Below are 14,407 nucleotides of genomic sequence, written 5' to 3' on the forward strand. Positions count from 1 at the left end.
ATTCTTTGCTCCAGTTTCTTAAGTGGTGGTTTTATCCTTATCAAGACTTTACTTTTGTCTGATTCTACCACATCTGAGAATATGCCTGCTCACTCATTTCCTGTCTTGATAATTTTTTATCTTTCCTAATCCACTTGGCTCAGATCTCCTCATTCTTAAAAAATAGTTTTTCATCTCACTGTTATCCTCTGAAACTATTTTGTTCAATAATCCTTCCTTTCACGGTCAAACTATTAGAAACATTTGTTTACTCCTGTTACTGCCTTTTGCCAATTCTCTCTCACTTCTTAGTTACTTGAAATATAATTCAGTAAACATTTATTAAGCACCTAATATGTGCCAGGAGCTGTATTAAGAGCTGGCGATAAAATAAAGGCAGTTCCTGCCTTCAAGGAACATATAATCTACTGAGCAGAAAAGGAAAAACAAGAAAAGAGGCAGGAAATTTAAGGGGCGGAGGGGAGGGAAAGAACTAAAAGGCACCAGGGTGTGAGGCAACTTGTGTTATGGAGCTGATGCCAGGCAATGCAGCAGATGCAGAACCATCATCAATTACTTTTGGTGAATTAATTTTTCCAAGACCTTCTTTTGTCATCTTTTGATCAATCCTTCTCCCTTTTAGATATACTCTTCCTTAAGACTTTTATATTTTTCTTTTCTAATTCTCTCTCCCACAAGTCTGATCCCGCCTTTAAAACCAAACAATTATTACACAGCATATTTTATAATAAGGATTTAAAAATAAAAATGATGTTCATTTGAAATCCTATGTTTATGCATTTCAATTAATAATGTCCATTTGTTACTGGTAACAGTAGTATCAATAGTAATTCTAACCAATCAAGGAAATAGGATGATTTTTTAAAACAAAGATGATGCTTTCACCAATCCTTGTTGAAAATGTAATTTTAATGCAGGGCATCTTAAGGGTATGGCAAAAAACAACAAAAAATGGTATTGGGGTTGGAAGAATTGTGAAATTATGAACACATGAATACCTTGTTGGTGGAACAGTGAAGTAGTACAACCATTTTGGAAAACAATACAGAATTATGCAAATAAAATGAGTAAAAATGTCCATTTTGATCCAGATACTCTGGAGAGCCATACTGGGCTTATATCCCAAAGAAGTTATGAATAAAAGGCTCCACAAATACCAAAATATTTATATTCAACACCTTTTGTGATAGTAAAGAATTGGAAACTAAGGATATGCCTATTGATTGGGGAATGGCCAAACAAATGGTGGTAACTGTAATGGAATGCTACCGTCATGAAAGAATTGATATATGATAGAGAAATACGGAAAAATTTGTATTAATTGATAAAAAGTGGAAAAAAATAACATGAAATAACTACAGTATAAATGGAAAGAAAAGTACACACTTCAAAAAGTGAAAAGTTAATATAACAATTATAAAGATCCAATAAAACTGAAATGAAAAGATGAGGATATTTCCATTCCCTAATGATACAATCTCACTCAAAGAGAAAGCATCCAGTTCATCTCTGTTCAGAATGTCACCATCTTTAAAAAAAAAAAAAAAAAAAATTTTGGCCATACTACCATCTAAAGCTATTTGCTTTTCTCTCTTCAGGTATACTAAACAAAGGAAAAGTTTATACTCAATGGCTTTACTTTCTCATTACTCCATTTATTCTCCATCCACAATCAGGCACTAACCACTTTACTGAAGTTCCTCTCTTAAAAAACCACTTATTAGATTCAACTTTATCCAATCTATAAAATCTGTCATCACTTTTTCTTTTATCTCAACACCAATTTCTCTCCTGGTTCTCTTGCTGCTTCTGTGATTTTTCCTTCCTTTCTTCTTTTCCCTTCTCAATGGCCTTTTGAGATATGCTTCAAACAGAACATAGTCAAAAAGAATTTTACTTTTAACATATCAAAAATATATATAAAATCAGGGGTTATGAGTTCAAATTCTGACTTTGCTACTCTATATGATTGCGGCACTTCTCTATGTGCCTCATGTGTTTATACTTAATGAAATACTTGATAACTACCTGCTAACTGATAAACTTGATAAACAGCTGCTAAGTTCTACCTCTGCAACATCTACAGCACCCTAGTCCTGTTTCTTCCATTCCCACCTTACTTTCCATAATTCTGTTAGTTAAAACAAATCCTGTTAACCATAAAGGCCTTTTATCAGTCTTGGATCCCAATCTTTCTGTTGGCCAACCTAATGTTTACACTATCAAATCATCTTCTAATGCATAAGGATTTACATTTCTTGCAACCTGTATGTAGTAGGACAGAAATAATTTTTCTGTTTATGGTTAATTAATATTTTTTACACTTAAAAAAACTGATAAATGTTTCCTGAATTGAATATAACTTCTTCAACTGATAAATATGGATAAAGATTCCTCCAAGTCATTCAATCAAAACTTCTGGAAAAAACAAAACAAAACAAACAAAAAAGCCAATAAAGCATCACCATAAAAACAATGATTCAGTAGTTAAAGAAATACAAATTCAGCCATCTCTGAAGACAAAAAATAAAATGCCAAATACTAGAAAGGATGTGGGGATACAGGGATATTCAGACACTGCGGGCAAAACTATACAAAACTGCCCGTTGAAAAAAAATTAAAACTTAGAAAATGTGCCTCATTTCCAAGTCATGTGGTTTTGAACACTTAATAAATACCTTCATTTTCCGCTGAATTATAGTCTATGGATCTTGAGTCACATGGAAGTAAATATATTCATAGGCACAGGTGAATAAAACAATTTGCCAAAAGAAAGGACTGCAAGAGAGGCAAAGAAATTGGATAATGATAGCCTAGACCCACATTCGAATTCAGTCTAAGATAAAATCATTTTTGCAACCTATCAAAGTGAAATTTAATACTAAAGATGAAATTTATAACAAACTATCAGGACCAAAGGAAAAAAAAGTTTGCTACATTCAAGACTTTTGTATTTACCCTGTACTTAATAAAAACTAGACTGAAGCTAGAGGGAGTATGCATGTGTGTACACACAAACACACACTATACCTCTTCTGGAAGAGCAGTATGTTGTATGTCCGAAGTTGCAAGTAGTAAAACTGGAGCAAACGAGGGAATATTCTGTAACAATGTAGTAAAAGTAGCTTTAAGTGTTAATCCAACTGTTTCCCACCACAGATGGATGTGAGGAACATACACTATACTTGGGGCTGTTCTCTTAGCTTCACGAATCACCTAATAGGAAAAAGATTAATATTTTTAGTTAGAGGCAATACATTTGAAATGTGCTTAATCTTCCTGAAAAACACATGAAATCTTTACTTTTCAAGAAGTTTCTTCCACTATATTCACATGCAATCATAAACTGTCAAGTCTTAATGCATAATGATTTCAATTGTCAAATGAATAATTCATTTGATAAAAAAAATTTCAAGAAAAAACATTCCCATTAAAGCTGCCTTATTCAATTATAAAAGTTCTACAATAAATCGAGGTTACCTTTAACGAGCTTAAAAAAAATAGATCTAAAGATGCAAACTAAAAATAATAGAATCTATTCATGAGTATAATTATTATAGCTAGCATCTATAGAATGCTTGTGTTTTACAAAGCATTTATGTTATTTCATTTCTTTTTATAAAATAAAAAAAGAAATGTGAGAAAAGTGCTATTATATCCATTTTACAAATGAGGAAACTGAAGCTGAAAGGTAAGTAACTTGCCCAGGGTCACAAAGCTAGTAAGTGCTAAGCCAGGATTAGCATTCAGGGTATTCCTACTTCCAAGTCCAACACTCTAGTTGCTGTACCTCCTAGCTGCCCACTATATCAAAGATTTAAGTGTTTTAAGTTTTTCTGCGAGAGACTATTTTAAAAATAACACTTTTTTTTTTGTTAACACTGAACTACCTGGGCACATGTTTCCTCAGGAGATGTGGTACTGACTCCAAAAAGAACAGGAAGGTCCAAGGTATATACTGTAAACTTTTCCAAAGCATGAATCACAGCAGGTGCCAAGTGAGAACTCTGCCCAAATCCTGGCTCTCCTACTATCAAGATTCTTGGTCGAAAAGATGTAGGCTGGTGATAAGCATTTCTAAAATGACAGTGAATGTATTTCATTTTTTAAAAAGTGCTTCAGTTAATTTTCTAAAATAACCCCACCCCCAATTATTGATGTTTGAACATTTATAATTCAAAGACTTAACCACCTTTAGTTCACCTTGATGAATATTATCGCTCTATTATTCTCAATTTCTTTGGCACACGGTTTTCCAAAGCAAACTAATCTATATAGAAATTTAATAAAAGTAACATTTACTATATAAAGATCGACAGCCTTAATATAACTGAATGCATTTTCTAACAGGCTAAAAAGTAATACAAAATGTACATGACATAACATAAAATTTTGCATAAATACAAATACAAGGAAATTCATTCAAACATTGCTACAAATAGAAATGTTGATAGTTAAAATATATTGTGTCCTTAATGCTTCTTTACCATTAACTCCATCACCAAGATACCCTTTGGTTTCAATTGAGTCTCAGAGTAATAAGTATATTCTTAATACATAACAAAAAAACATACCTATTGAGATGAAGGAAATTAACATTTTCTTTTGTTTTATTGAAGGGTTTCTGTGGAAGTCCATTTTCATATACTGAGAGAACTTCATCATCACTATATGCCAAGTCACTTTCTAGCAGAGGCCCGGGAACATCTACAAAACAAAGCATTGCATCCCACGTTACTGACTTTACTACGTAAATTTCGATTAATAGTTATAGCTAGTTAGCTAGACCAGAGATTCCACTGAGAGCTAAAGAATGATTTTTAAATTTTAAAATAAAATTTTATTGTATTTAGAAATGTAAAAAGCATTTTTAGATTTAGATAGTTCAGCTCACTAGCTATAGTTCTGCTAACTTCAGATTTAGATTGTACTGTAATCTGCAAATTGAGTTGAGATATGAAGAGTAGTAAGGTTCCTAAAAACTTTTTAAGGAAAAAAAACTTGTAATTTTTATGAAGGCAAGAGATGACAAATGATTTATGAAAACACATTACAAACTTTAAAATCTGATACATCAGGATAAGGTTCATGAAAATTTAAATCTATTTCACTTTTTTATAATTCCAATTATCTTCAATCTTCCTTAGACAAAACATCTCCATTTCTTTCACCCAATCCTCGTATAACATGGACTTATCATCCTTCAAATGCAAGCAAAACACTTGTTTAAGATTTTATACCTGACTTTGGTCCTTTGTTTGCTCCAAGTTCTGCATGTGGAAACACTTTTTGTATGGCCCCTAAGATCTTATGAACAGTGCTTTCAAGGAGAGGTTTCACAATAGCAGACAGTGCCTGTCCCGGTGATGTCACAGCCCTTTGAGAGGCTGGTATTATCTTTTGCATTGCTACTACAAAATCCTTAGCAGAGATGTTAATTGATGAGAGATCCAACTGTAGTTTCTCACTACTTGTATATATCTGAGGATAACGTCTACGCAGAGCACAGAGAGCGGCTTCAGAACATATGGACTTAATATCTGCACCACAGTATCCTATTTTTAAAAAATGTTAAAATGAAAAAATAAAGAGTTTAGGACATTTTGCTAATATTGCAATAAAGTAATAAACTTTAAGCAAAAAAGGATTTCCCAATTTTCCCTGATGAAAGATATATTGATATCTGTGAGCAGAGATTTTGATTTAGTGACAAAAGAAACTAAAACAATCCCTTCAATTTGCAAATGAAGTTTAAGTAAAGCCTAACAAGGTAGAGCATATGTATTCAAAGTCACACATATGAGAAGCCAATGTTGGCAAGACAAGGAATAAGTAATTTGAGGTTGCCTTCTTACAAACCTTACAAATAATTCAATAATTTATTCTACATTAAACGCAGGTCTTGAGCAAGAGAAATAGCAAAAACTAAAGGACAAATTAGAAATACAAAGAAATCTCCAATATCCATTATAAATAAAAGTTAATAGAATAACAAAGAAACCCAACTGTATATTGTAACTTATTAAGTATTGTAGTACTCTTTTAAAAAACGTTTACCAACACATTTTTCTGCAAGTTCTTCAAGGAACATATCCAATGGCTTGGGATTCCAATCTCTTGTGTGAATCTTTAAAATTTCTTTCCGAGCCTATAAATAAAATCATTATTTAAAAGATTTAAAAAAACAACATCACTTTTCTAAAAACTTTTCAACTGCTAGACATTTAGGATTCTTTAAACAAAAACTGTGAAGTGATGAAGAAATGAAATTAAGGTGAGATAAAGAGAGGCTTCAGGTACCATTTATAGTTAATATTTTGTTTAAAAAATTAATTACATGGTGCTTAATTTCTAAAAGTATGATTTTTCCATTGATTCATACTTAAATATAGATGTAAAATGGATATGCAAGAAAAATTTGAAAATCTATTCGTTTAAGAAACTGATTTTCATATTTAAAAAGTATTCACAACGTTAATATGCTAGCTATCAATGTACAAAAAATACTATTAAGTCATTTTTAGGAGTGCATTAATTTTTAATATGCAAGAGTAAATCTCTTTGCTTTGTTCCCAGTTAAAAGAGAAATCTGTCTTTCAAAAGAGTTTAATAGGTGGATTTGGTAATTATGTTCATGCAATAGTCAATAAGTGACTAAAGCCATGAACATGTCCCAATCCAAACATAAAAGGAAAAAAAAGAAACTACAGTCACAGAATCAAAGAATTTTATAACTAAGGAGAGTAAGTTTAAACCCGTTTCACAAAAACAAAACAAAATATGAAAAACTGTTTCCCACTTAAATAATAATCATGCGATTTTTACCCAACTGCTAATATCTACTGACTTTAAGGACACTCTCATATATTTTTTAAATAACCTCAGCACCTAGATTAACAATTCAATCAATATCCCTTTTTATTACTTTGGATAAAATTTATATTTATATTCATGACCCAACTCTTAAGCCCTTCAAATTCAGCAACTTCCATATTTAACCTCATTTTTAGAGCTTCAATGATATGGAACTATCTTAACTTCACTCAGAATTCTGAAATTCTGAAAACAATCTCATGTCTTCTTAGCTTCTCCTGCTCTCCTTCAATCCCACTGGTTTAATCAACAGGTCTGTCAACTGTTGCCTTCTTTGTCTATCACCTGCATTCTTGCCTTTACTTGCTATCCTATCCTTACTTCCTATTTCATTTCTCCCAACAATTGTTTTTTACTCTCTCAAGCCCTCAATTCTGTTTCCCTAATTAGTTTGGCTTTTTTTTTTTTTTTTTGAGTGGAATGGAAGGGCTGTCCAGATGTTTGATTTTATATATGGATAATTTCCAAACTGGAAAGAGAGAAATTAGAGAGTTTTTAATATTTTATTTATTGGAGAGCTTAATCGATTGACTGGCTCTGACTCTCATCTCAAAGTACCCAGCAGCAAATGTGAGTTCTCAATGATATATTTATAGCTCTTAGGTTCAGGTAGCTGAAACAAAGGCAGGGGGTGGTGTCCAAATTCTGGTGAGCAGGATTCTCCCGATAGGGACCATCAACCTGGTTTTGACTGGTTAGTTTGACTCCAGGTGAGGACCATAAATTCTAACAAACTAGGAGATAAGGTGGTATCCAGCTTAGAGCCAGGAAGTCTGGACTTAGAGGTATAACCAATGCCAATTAGGTATCTGAGACAAAATATCTGGAGTCTTATCTTCTGGAATGTCAGATCTCCACAGCCCTAATTATCTCAGTTCTAATGGGCAAAAAAGGGGGTTTGCAACCAGAGAAACTGAGGCAGAACAATTTAGGGAAATTGTGGCACAACAGTACTAGAAGTGTATTGAAAAAAAATTACTAAAATGAAATGAAATTAATGTTAAGTCCTTACATCTTTATCAGGTAAGCTAAAAAGGAATTCTCGGTCAAATCGGCCAGGTCTTCGTAAAGCAGGATCTATAGAATCCAGTCTATTGGTAGCTCCAATTACAACAATTTCTCCCCTACTATCCAATCCATCCATAAGTGCTAGTAAGGTAGATACAATGGAACTAAACAAAGACACAAAACTTTGGTTCAGTAAAAGTGAAATAATTATTAAAGTTGTATGAAATTTCATTTAATTCATTTAAAATTTCCTTCTTTCCTTTCTACTGATAGTATTTTTAATCAAGGTGGTCCATTTGAAAAATAGTCACTTAAAAAATTAGCCACTTTAATATATTATACATTTCAATGAATATGTCACTTTACAACTCTGATGAATATTCTAATGAACTGATCCACAGTAAAAAGCAAACTATAAAGAAACAATCACACTTAGGGGAAAAAAAAACCATTTAAGTAAATTATTTAAGAAAACATAAGAGAATGCAAAAAACAATTGTTGACCAATTTTTTTCCCTTCAACATGACAAAAGTTTAACTCCTGATCCAGAATACAATCTCAATTAAGTCATTAAAGAACTAGCAACATTATAAAAACAAAGATCCTATTATAAATATCCATGATAAAAAGCATGACTGGCAGGAAGGAATCGTGAGATCTAGTTTTGGCTCTGCCGATCATCAATGGTGTAACAATTGCCAAACCACTAAACTGCCCAGAAAAAAAGTTTAAAAAACCAAATAAACAAACAAAAAACCCCACAATAACTGGACTTTGAAAATCATTATTATTAAAAAAAAAAAAAAAAAGAAGTCTGAACTCTTCGAGAAATCATAATGAAAACTGCCCATTGGATAGCAATGTAAAGATAATAAGAATCTATTCATCTTGTGAAAAGAACATCAAATTCCCAGAAATGTCAGGCATAATCCTTAACTCCTTTATAAAATAAAAAATAAAAAATCAGAAAGCAGTTCAAATATCTAGGGACTACATTAAGGATCACCTCAGATTTGAATGCTTCTGCAATAAACGAAAGCTCTTAGAATACAGTATGTTACAAGAGAGAAAGACTTACAAGCAAGAATAACTTACTCAACTAAACTGAGTATAATCCTATATGGGGTAAAAAGAGATCTTTAATGGAACAGATTGATGAGGTTTAGACTTGGGGAACCCAAATGAAATTAGGGTTTCTGATGGTCAGGGAGTTAAATGAGGTCTAGTGACAGGTTCGGGGTTTAGGGAATCAAATGGAGGGGTTTGTCTCCCCTGTAACCCCTTGGGATTCAATGCAAGCATAGGTTCTCTGTAAAAGAATTTACAGACCCGAAAACCAGGATTGATAAAAGAAGTTTATTATGGGGATTGGAAGTAAGGTTAAAGTCTGGTTAAGGAAATAGGTGAGGGTAAAGAGAAGAGGGCACTGGAAAAGAGTATTCCAGTGGGCCGAAGCTCCTTGAGATGCCAAGCATGGTATGGCTGGCGTGTTTGGAAACTCTGCAAAGACAGGGTTTTAGTTTGGCTCTTTTATAATAGGGGGCTTTAACTACAAGCTGAAGGGGGCTCATGAGTGGAGTCCCAAGTAGGCTTCTCACTGGGTTTCAGCTAGGGCTAGAATTTGAACTGAATTCAATGGGTTTTAGGACTGAGCTGACCCCACCCAGACAACAAAGATGAAACTGTTTATGCTTTGGGGTGGAGTCTCCTCACTGAGGCAGAGTTGAAGGAGATTTTCTCCTTTAAGGAATTTCAGAGTTTTGGGGTCCCCTTTTCAAAATGACTTCAAGTATATTTCATGAAAACACCAGAGCTGAGTAGTGAGTGAAAAGAGAAACTGAGGACTTCTCAGAATAATAAGACTTAGCACCAAGGGTTTAATCATTAAGGCTCTGGGAAGAAGAACAAAGACTTTCCAAGAGAAAACATTAAGACATAACTGCTTAGAGAAGAATCTGACTAATTAATAGCCTAGAGATATTTGAAGTCTACAAACTGGCTAATCTCTATTTGTTGACTGAGAAAAGAAGGTAAAACAAAGTCTCCTTAAGTTATTTTAGAAACCTCTAACTCCTCTGACTTAATTGACTGTTAATCTTAGAAGAAGAACAGAGTTTCTTTCTTTTGAAACAGGTATTGTTTAACCAAGACCTTACTTAGTGCCACAAAAACCCACCTATATTCCTGAGACAAAGCAATAAAGGTCAAGTTTGCCAATGATAGTAGGAGCATTAATAGGAGATGAATGGGGCAATAGTTTCTATAATTTTTTTCCCCTGACTATTTAAATTATTTCAGCCTCTGTAAAACTGGCCCTCCTCTGAGACTCCAATGAGTGGACTATCTGCTTCTCGTGAGATTCTATATAAAGCTTCTGTTCTTAACTTTGAGATATCTGAGTATTTTGAATTAGGGGTTGTTATCCCACACAGTTGGAACTTTGAAATAAAGGAGTCCACAGACACCTAGAAAGGAAATTTTATTTAAGCAACTGCAAGGAGCTATATGATGCGACACTAATATTTTCATCAATGGAGATGAAACATTAATGTTTTCAAAAGGTGGAAATTTAAAAAGAAAAACAAGTTTGTTTGTTTTTTGGGGGGAAGGGAGAAATGGTTCTGTTCTAAGATTTTTAAATGGACAGAAAAAAGTGGACTATACTAGCATAGAAAGTGGTGGAACTTGCCTTTAGTCCTAACAGGGGTAAGAAGAATTAACTTAAAAACAGAGGAATGGATGGGAAGTGTTAAAATAGAGGACAATTCTGGGCAAGGAACAGTCAAATGCAAAACAAACATCCCATTCTAGAGGAATTAAAATGGGAAAAGTAAACTAAAAGCTAAAGTTTCCTTAAGTTGCTAATTAACAAAAGAAAAGAATGGATGAAAAGACCAATATCTTAATATATTATGACATAATGTTTTCAGAAAAGACCAGAGATGATTTCAGATAATTCTAGGTTAAAAAAAAAAAAAAAAAACTTACCGCTCGCCATCTGGGGAAGGGGGCGGAGGGAGGGGAAAAATCGGAACAGAGGTGAGTGCAAGGGATAATGTTGTAAAAAATTACCCTGGTATGGGTTCTATCAATAAAGAGTTATTAAAAAAAAATTAAGTAAGAAGGATAATTTCCATTAAGAATAATGAAATTGTAGAGAAAAAACAACTTTGAAAGACAAGATCACTAGTCAGGAGAGTGACCAAATGTGTCTCTGAGATGGGGTTATAAACGAAACATACTATTACCTCCCTCCTGAGAGAAATGTGATGGACAAAGTGTAGAAAGAGAACCTATGCTTGTGCTGAATCCCAAGGGGTTCCAGGGGAGACAAAGCCCTCCATTTGATTCCCTAAATCCCAAACCTGTCACTAGAAAGAGAAAGAGACATGATTATACTGTAGGTTTGTTTTGCTTAACTATGCTTATTTATTACAAGGTTTTTCTTTCTTTTGTTTTTCTCAATTTCCAATTGAGAAGAACAGGAGGAGTAGGAAGCCTGATGCCAAAAAGAACTCATGGTAGTATTTTTCAAAATGCAAAGAAAAGAACAGAAGGTAATTCAGAAGGGATTAGACAAGCAAAGAATCTGAAAAGTAATGAGTAGGATTTATTGTGAATGTGTGTATTTTAGAAAATTGTATAAAAATTCATAGCTTCATCCACAATCTTCTTTTATATTGTTGTTTATGTATAAATGCTCTTTGTATTACTCTTTTGTTTAAGAAAAATTAAAAAAAAATTCAAAGTGCTAAGACTCAAATTTGCATGGAAATGCTAAGGTTATAAGAGTATACAGAATGCTTAAGGCTTATTGCCTTTGGACATCAGCCAATTGGGAATGTGGCAATCAAATAAAGTGAGAATTGATGGAATTCATTAGACATCACCAGTAGAATACTGATGCAGATGCTAGTATATAAAGAAATAGAATTTGAAAAATTCTTATAGTAAATAAAATCTTACCTGTGAATTTGATCTTGTCTGCTTGATCGAACAGGAGCCAGACCATCAATTTCATCAAAGAAAATAATTGAAGGACGCATCTGATAAGCCTAGAAGACAAATTTAGTATCGTTAGTGTTAGCACAAATATTAGGAATATATAAATCTTATCTCCATATTTGTCAAATTTCTACTTTAGGTTCAATTTAGGAGTGCATAAGCATCAAATGAAATCAAAATTCAAGAGCTTACTTTTGATATATAGGAAAAGATAGTTGAATTTCTATTAATGAATTATAGATACTTGTTCAATTTTATATGAAAAACTCATCACTACATTAGGTATTATCTTCATGTAAAAAACACCAAGCTTCTATTCTGTTAACATAATCATTCAAATATTAAAAGCATTCTATTGAATATTTATCCAATTTCAAAGACAGCACGAACCCTTCTTCCCCATAACATTGTACTGTGTATATATTAAGCTAGTTTTCTTACCTGATCAAATAACAAACGTAGTTGTCGTTCGGATTCGCCTACCCATTTACTCAAACAATCAGCACCTTTCCTCATAAAAAAGGCCACTCTTTTATCACCCTGACTGCATTCATTGGCAAGTGCCCGGGCAACAAGTGTCTTTCCAGTTCCAGGAGGGCCATAGAACAAACAACCCCTGTAAATCAGTATATTTTAAATGTCAAGACAAATCACAAATTGAAAATGTAACATGATGACAGATGTTATGAATTTGCAGTGAGTATTCATTGCATTTTATATAAACTTTATGTATCAATTTTTCTAGTCTTTGCTAGGATATTTTATTACAAAATACAAGGATATTTATTATTGAAAAATTTTATCTTTGTAATTAAGTAATAAAACTGCTATATGCTGTTAATGTGTGCAGAATTATACATTCATATATCAAAATTAAGTGTGTCCTGAAAATAAAAATCAATTACATAAGAAGTAGAACTAATCTATAGAACTGAATGGAAATGAAAAAAGTTGTGCAGGAAGAGAAAATATCAATTAAGTATTATCACTTTGGTAGTAGGGCAAAATGTGATCATAAGCTAAAAATGTCTATTTCATATCAGTTATACTGATTATTTTCCTTTTCTTCTTTTGCCTTTAAAAATATTTGTTTTTTGTGATGGTTCTCTGTAAAGGGGAAAAGAAGGGACACTAAAGGAGATTATCAAGTGACACACACACAAGACTGATAAAAGCTCATTTACAAAAAAGTGCTAGTCATTGGGAAATAAATGGCTGAATTGGAATACACAAACACATGAATATGTGTATATGTGTATTTTAAAATAAGTCATATCCTTTATGACAGTAACACAAAGAGAATTCTGTTGATATTTTTATTTAGATTCAAATAAAACATTTGATTCAGGATCTCATTCTTCTCATAGGAAAGGAAAAAAGATGAATTAGACAATTACGAGATTGATAATTGGTTAGATGGCCAGATTTAAAGAATAGTTAATGGTCCAATGTCAAGCTAACATAAGAGAACTCCAGTGTAGTATCTCAGGGATGTATGTTTAATTTTGTGCCATCTAACATTTTTGTCAATGACAGAGAAATGCACAGATATTTTTATTATATGCTTATAATTTACTACCTACTTAACATCTGTCTGCCTCAGTTTCCTCATCTACAAAATGGAGATAATAGTACTCACTTCCCAGAATTATGAAAATGAAATATTTGTAAAGCATAATAGGGTGAAGGATAGATACAGCTGTTCTGAAAAATATTTGGAGGTTTTAATGGCTTTGCAAGTTCAATATTTTCGCAATCATGTCTGAGCTCCATGACTCCCATTTAGACTTTCTTTGGCTAAGAAACTGAAGCAGTTTGCCATTTCTTTTTCTAACTTTTTTTTTTTTTAAACAAATGAGGAACCTGAGGCAAACAAGTTAAACAAAATGCCCAGTCATATATCTAGTAATTATCTGAGGTTGGATTTGAACTCAGGTCTCTTCCTGACGCTAGGCACAGACTCATGCCATCTAGCTCCCCAAATTCAATATTAATGAGGTTTTGCTGCAGTTAACAAATATTTATTAGGCACTTTAATGTCAGACATTGTGCTAAATATTAGGAATAAAGGTAGAAACAAAACAATAGTCCCTGACTCCAAGAGGTTACATTCTAACCGGGGACCACACAGAAAACAGAAAGCTGAAAAGGCTGGGCTGAAGGACAAGGGAGAGGAAGAGGAGACAAAATAGGGATAGGGTGGGGCAGGTCTGCCAGCACAATAGGGGAAAAAAAATTGTGACCTGAGATTATAGCCTAGAGGGGGATGACAATCTGGTTGGCATGTGACACTTCTTTGTAAAATGAAAATTCTGAGAAGAGTTAGGGAGAATGATGGATAGGGGATGGAAGTGACAGAGGAAGAGGCAGAGAATACTTCCAAAGTGTGAAGTTCAGGAAAAGACTAAGCTTTCTAGGGCAAAGATATTTCTGGGGTATTCTAGAGAAAATCTGAATGAGTCACAAAGAGTAGGTATAACCAGAGAGGAATAAAATACATAGAGTACAGGCATATATTCA

At 33.1% G+C, this 14,407-nt stretch overlaps 1 protein-coding gene across 6 annotated transcripts in view; it reads right to left on the minus strand.

The window, feature by feature from the left end:
* The window catches only part of ATAD2 (ATPase family AAA domain containing 2), an 80,192-nt gene that overhangs the window by 40,701 nt on the left and 25,084 nt on the right, over positions 1-14,407 (minus strand). For all 6 annotated transcript variants that reach the window (XM_051971052.1, XM_051971051.1, XM_051971049.1 and 3 more), the window contains exons 12-19: positions 12,329-12,503; positions 11,849-11,937; positions 7,886-8,045; positions 6,058-6,148; positions 5,241-5,555; positions 4,575-4,707; positions 3,891-4,077; positions 3,031-3,216 (exon numbers count right to left, since the gene is read on the minus strand). In XM_051971052.1, coding sequence (XP_051827012.1) covers positions 3,031-3,216; positions 3,891-4,077; positions 4,575-4,707; positions 5,241-5,555; positions 6,058-6,148; positions 7,886-8,045; positions 11,849-11,937; positions 12,329-12,503 — 1,336 coding nt within the window. The remainder of the gene's footprint in view (positions 1-3,030; positions 3,217-3,890; positions 4,078-4,574; positions 4,708-5,240; positions 5,556-6,057; positions 6,149-7,885; positions 8,046-11,848; positions 11,938-12,328; positions 12,504-14,407) is intronic.

The sequence above is a fragment of the Antechinus flavipes genome, chromosome 1 (genome assembly GCF_016432865.1).
Source record: "Antechinus flavipes isolate AdamAnt ecotype Samford, QLD, Australia chromosome 1, AdamAnt_v2, whole genome shotgun sequence".
Taxonomy (NCBI): domain Eukaryota; kingdom Metazoa; phylum Chordata; class Mammalia; order Dasyuromorphia; family Dasyuridae; genus Antechinus; species Antechinus flavipes.